Raw genomic sequence first — 7,188 nt, forward strand, 5'->3', positions numbered from 1 at the left:
GTTATATCACCAATATATGAAATGAAAAGTAAATAAGAGGGAAAACTTCAGTTGTTTAATCATGACTTTTTTTTCTGTTCTTTAAAATACTCTTCAGCATTTTGTATTATGGAATTTACTTCTGCTGTTAACGCTCTGTAACTATTTGTCTTTTATTGCTTTCGGTTTAAGTATTTTAGGGATTTTGCCAGTGTTCAGAATATTACACCTTTGCTTTTAAGAGCATTCCTCAGAACTTGATGTATCAGAGGTAATGTAACACATTTAGTATTTTTTCCTCACTTAATAGGAAGGGCTGAAAACATTTGTAAAAGATGTGACAATTTTCCAGAAATAAAAAACCACCACAATTACAAACAACATCCAAACTTGCAAATTCTTGCTCTCTCTAAAACAATAATTGGGCCGTTGTAAGAGTACAAGTAACTACTTGGAGGACTAAAGTTCTATCAATGTATAAATAAATTTTTGAAGGATGTGATACCTGAGTCCTGATCTAGACCTTTTCTTACTGTGTTATTCTTGTTAACAGCAGCTCTCCATTGTAATGCAGTTTCCAGAAATAGCTATAACAAAGAGTGAGATGAGGGACAACAAAATATATCTCTGAGCCACGATCAAAACCATTTTTGTACGGAGTTTGCAGAGCTGGAATAGTAATTAAAAGAGCTCAAATGTCCAAGGGCTATTGAGCTGAACTGTGGACGTGAGCACTAGGAACAGCTTGAAAGTAATAAATCTTGGAATCCGATCCTGTCACTGTCCATGGGATATTTTTCATAACTGATATTCACTGACTCTGGCTCCAGTCCCTACATAAGGCATTATCCATCCCAACTGAAAATCTCCCAGAAATTAGATCAGGCTCCTGAACCCTGCAGAACCGCAGTGTGGGATAAGCAGGATGCCATTGCTACTGAATTGCCTGATCCAACGTACGTTGCCGTTCACATCCTCAAGATTGAATCGACCCTTAAAGCACAATGAGGTACCCACAGGGTCAGCTTGTAAACATGGAGGAAGACAAAGCCCTTGCCTCCGGGAATGCGCAACCCACAATGAATTTGATGGTTACAATAAAAGTATAGGGAACGAACATTAAAAGACACCACGGTGGGAAAGAGCATTGGCATTGAAAAAGTAATTTAACTGGGAACAGCAGAAGAGGGCTTTGTAGGATGGAGAAGGCTGCTCGAAGCACAAGGACTGAAGAAACACGTTTACAAGCACAGGCACGTGCCCAACCAGTGCACATCTCGCTGGGTTCGCTGTCCTGTCACTTATGTGTCCCATGTGTTATAGGGGACGGACATCTGGATTGCCCTCTGCTCTCAAACAGAGAAACAAGCCAAGAAAATGATGTCTTTCAAAGTTCTCTCTCTGCTCCTCGCTTCTCTGGGCTTTGTTTTGATGGAAGAAAACGTCTCAGGGTAAGTGTTTTGGAAAGCTCACGGTGTATTTTAAGCCTTTTCCAGCTCCCCACTGGAGGCAAATGGACTTTTTCCATTGGCATCTCGGTAAGTAGGTGAGAACACGAGTCCTGAGGTAGATCTCAGATAATAGAGACACCCAGGCGTACAGAGATGAGCAAATGATAAGAGAGAGATCAAACTAAAGCCCTGAGCCTTTGAGCCAGAGCCAGGAACTCCCAAGTTTTCCCTACAAACTTCATGGCTCTGGGTTAGGAGGAACAAGCTGGAAGTCAACCAGGAAGAGAAAAAGGTTGGCTGAGAACTAGAAACGAGATGTAATCATCTCACACGAATGAGGCTAGGGGGCATCCGGTATTTGGAAGCTTCTGAAAATATGACCAGTTACATCAAGCAGGTATATAATAAGGACTTTCCCTCTCTTTCCCTGACTCCTGCTACAAAATTTCCAACTACCACCCGAGAAGACCCAAAAGAACCCTTATTAGAGCAGTAGGAGTTGCTGCAATCCCAGACAGTAGTACTAAAAAAGGTTCAGCCTTGAAATCCTTTGCTAACTTAGGCAGCCACCAACTATGTCTACGCTGTCAGATCAGCACTGGGCTCCAGGTCAGCCCTTGTCTCCTGCCGTCCACCCCTGAGTCTCTCGAGGACACAGGAGAAGGTTCCCTTGGCCCTAGATGTGCAGCTCGCTGGAGGAGGGAGCCTGAGCACACTCGGTGCCTTAGCTGGGAGCCAAAGTCCACGTGAATCAGGCTACGGCAGGGAAAACGACATGACTCCAGACGATCAGCAAAGATCCTGAGCTCACCTCCTCCCAAGTTCTCAAATCGGAATTGTACTAGTAGTCAGCAAAACGGATGAGGAGCCTGCTAGCCCCTTCTGTGGCCATCTCCTCACTTTACAGTGCAGGAATGGTCACCTGTACCAAGAGATGTTAAAAGTGACCACAAAACCCTTGCTGACTGTAGGGACCGCATGGGCCACCGCGTGCAACCCAAGCAAAAATCTGCACGGCGTGTGCTGCTCCTGGTCTGTGCAGCACTCGCTCTGTCTCTGTGCTCTTACCCCAGCCTAAGTATAAGGACTCCCAGTGCCAGACCAGTGCAAAGACGCTACTCTGAGGCCACCCTGGCAAGCGATTACAGCCGCACGATGGATAACATGCTGAAGAAGAACTTTGTGGAATGGTTGCTAGCCAGACGGGAGAAGAAAAGCGAGTAAGTATGTAGACTTTCAATGCTCCTACGATCCAAACTTACAGCTGTCGTCAGCCAACTGATGGCTACAGAAGAATGCAGAGCCGAGGTTATTTTTCTTGGACTGCAGCAGCGATTCTCTAGGGAGTTGGTTTTCTTTTTTTCTTTTATTTTTCTAAGTCCTAGAAATGTTTCTGGTCTGTCGGCACACAGCACAACTATCCCTCTCCCTGTCCAAGACCGCCTTCTTCTCTGGCTGCTGGTAGATGGAGTGGGAGGGAGCTGGGGTTTGTGGAAAAGCAGCATTTTGGCACCCTCTTGTGGCATCTCGGGCTGGTATCTTCCCATTTCGCCTTTCCAGCAACATCATTGAGCCATACAAGAGGGAAGCTGAGCCCCAAGTATCGGCTGCGAATGGCCAAAGATTGGACCTGGGCACCCAGGAAGCCAAAGACTTCTTCACCTGGCTTCTAAAAGCCAAGAAAAAGCAGAGGTGAGCTGGGAAAATAGAAAGCCTGGTGGCAGGGAGGGATGAAGTCCCCAAGTGTTTAACTTTCAAAGGAGTATTTGGGGGCAGGAATCTATGGTAACGGCTTCACATAGGAAAACAAGAGGACTTTCATTTCAAAAGGAAATTCCACATTTTGCAATTCTGTCTCGTGAGCGAGGAAAAGAACAAAGACAAAAAAGCCTCTCTCATTTTGAAATTTCTCACGAAATACAAATTTCAAAAATATAGATGATTGGGGTCTTTTTTGGTTTTGCAAATGTCAGCACAGCCTCATCAAAACCCAGCGCTTTGATAAGGTCAAAGCACGGGCTTTTGACAGGGCTGAAGTGCATCCGTTCCTCTAACATCCCACCATGACCATAACGGAGAAGTCAAAATGCTTTGACCTAATCAAAACAAAGCCCTCTCAAAAGAAAACTCTCCAGCGAAAATGAGATTAAATTGATACAATTCTGCAAAACATTTTGATTTGATCCAATCAACCCACACGGAGGGGGAAAGAAAAAAATCCCATTCATTCACACTCTCAGCCTGTTGACCGGTTCATTTTTAAAAAAAGAAACAAACCTGTTCTTTCCTTGTATCACTGCTACAAGCTCTTATTATGAAAAGCCTGTCATCTAAACGTGAAACCATGCAGGAGAGATGCCTGCCTGACCCAGGAGGAATTTCCCAGTTTGTTTCTGATCTGAGTGTCCCTAGTAAAGGGCACAGATTTTTTTTTTTTTTTTTTTTTTTTAAGATGAAATCATCTTAAAATTGTCATGATCACGGTAATGATGGCAATAGGAGCTCGCCCAGAACAGGTACCTCTGGGCAAGGTAACCGAGTCCATATGGAGCTCTCTGTTGCTGCAGCTCATGCCTTCGTTTCCCAAGCCATCTGGCTGAGAGCACACTTGTGTATCTCAGCACTGCGCAGCTTTGTGCTGTGTCAGCACATCCACAGCCTGTCAATAGCCTGTTTCACCTCCCCCAATCTTAGCTTATGTCACAAATGTTCAAAAAGCAAATTAGACGCATGAGTCCAAAGAAAAATCTGTTCTCGGGCACTTTCTATATTAAAAAAAAAACAACAAAAAAAACCCACCAAAAAATGAATGAAGGATACATTTTCTTTCTTTAACATGAAGGGGATTTTACAAAACCTAACAGGTTGCTACTGCTTAGTCCTAAAATGGTGGCAAGAAGGAAAAAAAGCACTTACCGCACACAGCCCACATCCCTCAGGCACAATCCTAGTGTCTTCTGGCAAAAAAATGGAATTTCTAACTACAGGGAGTCATGGGACAGTCACCCAGAACAAGAATCTGGGGGCATTTGTTGTCTTTTACAGACTTTGCATGAAAACTGCTTTAGAAACCAGGGTGTGGGGGATGACCCGTGGTGGGAGAAATGAGCACAGTTATGGTTCACAGAGGTGTCTCAGGCCAAGCACTCGGAAAATCAGACGCCGAGAATTGCTAGTCATACTGAAAATACAAAATCAAAGAAACGAGGGCTTTGAGGGATCTCAAGAGGTCAGTTAGTCTGACCTCTGCTCCAAAGCAGGATCAATGCACCCTAAACTGTTCCTGACAGATGTTTGTCTAACCTGTTCTGGGGGCGGGGGTGGAGGGGGGAAGGGAAACCTTTGATGCTAGAGATTAATCAGCTTGATTAACTTCATTTTTAAAAAAAATTGTTTTCTAGTGTCTCCCTTAATCGCCTTAATTGCAAATAAAAAATGCGACTTGCAGGGGAAAGTCCTTCTTGGAAACAAAGACTTTCCTTTGTGAGTTTGGAGCGTAGATGCTGTTTCACCCACGCTCTGCCTTTGTTTTGATGCCTGCTGGGTCTAAGAGGAGGTGGGGTGCAGGGGGGTCACGGGACCGTTCCTTCTTGCCCCCCAAGGCTGACAGACATGTTCACTGCTGGGCAGCTCAAACATGCCAAGATCAAGGCGCTGTTGTGTGCAGGGAGCTCACCATGTCAAAAAGAGGTTAAAGCTTTTTTTGTGGGTTTATCCAAGTCAAAGATATTAGAAGGAAAATAAAACTCCCCTGTGAACTTGAGGGGATTGGGATACGAGGCTATTATACACTGCATCTGGATTGTGCCCTCTCCTCTGTCTTTATGGCATGGCACATTTCTTGCAGTTTTACTTCTCTGGAAAGTTCAGAAGGTTTGAAGGATGTTTTGAACCCGGAGTTTCTGGCATGGCTGATGTTGACTGATCTCTGCAGACCAACGTGAGTGGCTGTTCTACCTATTCCTGTTGTTACAAGCATCCCTACAGATCCTTTTGCAGCCCTTGTCCCCAAATGTACTTGCTGCAGTGCTCAGTCCATGAATTTAGGATTTCTTTAGATAACCACTGAGAGCTTAGATGGCACAGCTCAGCTGGATTTGACTGGAGAGTTAAGAGCTCTGGCCAGAGTTTGTTTTGGTTCTGCAAAAGTATCTTCAGATCACTGATACAACAAAGATGGGGAAGACAAATTTCAGAAAAATCACTGTCTAGAGAACGGAGGTTAGTAAATCCTTTTCCCCTCTTTTTAATAAGAAAAGGAGGTGTTCATCAGACCACTTACAGGAAATATTTTTTTCTGTGCATTGTACACTGCTATGAAAGGTATTCAGAGAGAAACACAAGAAACTGGGATGGAAAAGGTGCAGGGGAGGGCCCCGGGCGGCTCAAAGGAATGGCAAGCCCATCCTATGCTTAGTTGAGTAAAATGAAGGCTGAGAGAGACAAAGTCACCATCTATTAAAAAAACAGAGCGAGAAAAGAGCTGTTTATGCTAATGGCAAAAGTTGGCACAAGAACAAAAAGGGATGAACTGGCCGTGAATAAATGTAGGTTGGAAATAAGAGGCAGCTCTGTGCTACAGACAATTCCGTGCAGCTTGGTCAGACAATGTGAGCTGAGTGGCCAGCCAGCAGGCCAGAGAAAACAAATAACTGTTGAGCTCATACTGCAGCCATTCCTGCAGAGAAACACTTATTTGTATCTCTCTCCTCTAACCAGTTGCTGGTTTTTCTCCAAACTTGTAGGTACTTACTATTAGATACTAACTTTGAAACACGTCTTGCTATCAAAATGGATTTGCAAGATATCATAGGGGGCTGGTGGGTAGAGAAGGCAATAACTTATGCCTCATTTCCTATAGGAATCAAATGAAAATGGGTTAAGTGCAGTACCACAGGAATTCATGTTTTTCTCTCCCACTTCTGCTTTGTTAGGACTATGTAACTCCAGGACCCTCCCAAGGAGCTCTCTCTTCATCCTACCAAGACACGTGAGAAGGAGGAAGACGTCTTATTTTCTCTCTGTTCTGTGCACATTGTCTATTTTGCTAACGCAAGCAATAAACAGTTTACTCTGAAGCTGAAATAAGATTCAGATAATACCCAATTTGGGGATGGGCTATAAAACACTACTAAATTGCTAAAAAATAAGCGTCCTTCCAAACAAGGCTCATAAGGGTCACAACACACCTTGTGAGTGTCAGTGAATCCGCCTACAGCTGACTGAACCCTACCACGGAACGATCCCCGTTAGCAGGTTTTTGGGGGGGTTTAGGACCTGCCGCCGGGCCGTGACTTCAAAACCGATGTTGTTGTTGGCGTCGTCGGTGGTGGGTGGTGAAGTTCAGCCTGGGCTGCAGGGGAACAGACCCTGGCTGAGGGCTGGCCCTGCAGAAACCTGCCTAGGAGCCAGCCTGCCCTTCCAAAGGAGTCCTCAGGACTTGCCCCCCCTCTCCTGACACCCCCCTACACCCCCCAAACCCGGGGTTCCCCTGCACCCCACGGAAGACACCCTCCCTCAGAGGGCACCCAGCCCCACAGATAGGGACTTACCTCCATCTGGGGGGGGTGTCACCCTTACCTAAAGCAGGGCTTCCCCCCTGCACACACCCTGGGGGAGACCGAAACCCGGGCTACCCCCCATGCCAGGGGGGTGGGGGGATGACACATCCTCCCACAGAGAGCACGCAACCCCCCCAAAAAGGGCCTCTCTCCCCCACGCCGGGGGGGACACCCTCCCACAGAGAGCACACCCCCCC

General features: G+C 45.7%; 1 protein-coding gene across 1 annotated transcript; it reads left to right on the forward strand.

The window, feature by feature from the left end:
- Positions 1-1,359: 1,359 nt before the first annotated feature.
- Positions 1,360-5,374, forward strand: GIP (gastric inhibitory polypeptide). The gene is made up of 4 exons (XM_010585671.1): positions 1,360-1,430; positions 2,504-2,650; positions 2,991-3,122; positions 5,278-5,374. The coding sequence occupies exons 1-4, from the start codon at positions 1,360-1,362 to the stop codon at positions 5,372-5,374; spliced, it is 447 nt and encodes a 148-aa protein (XP_010583973.1).
- The last annotated feature ends 1,814 nt before the right edge of the window (positions 5,375-7,188 follow it).

This window comes from Haliaeetus leucocephalus, unplaced genomic scaffold, assembly GCF_000737465.1.
Source record: "Haliaeetus leucocephalus isolate CR32 unplaced genomic scaffold, Haliaeetus_leucocephalus-4.0 Scaffold110, whole genome shotgun sequence".
NCBI lineage: Eukaryota > Metazoa > Chordata > Aves > Accipitriformes > Accipitridae > Haliaeetus > Haliaeetus leucocephalus.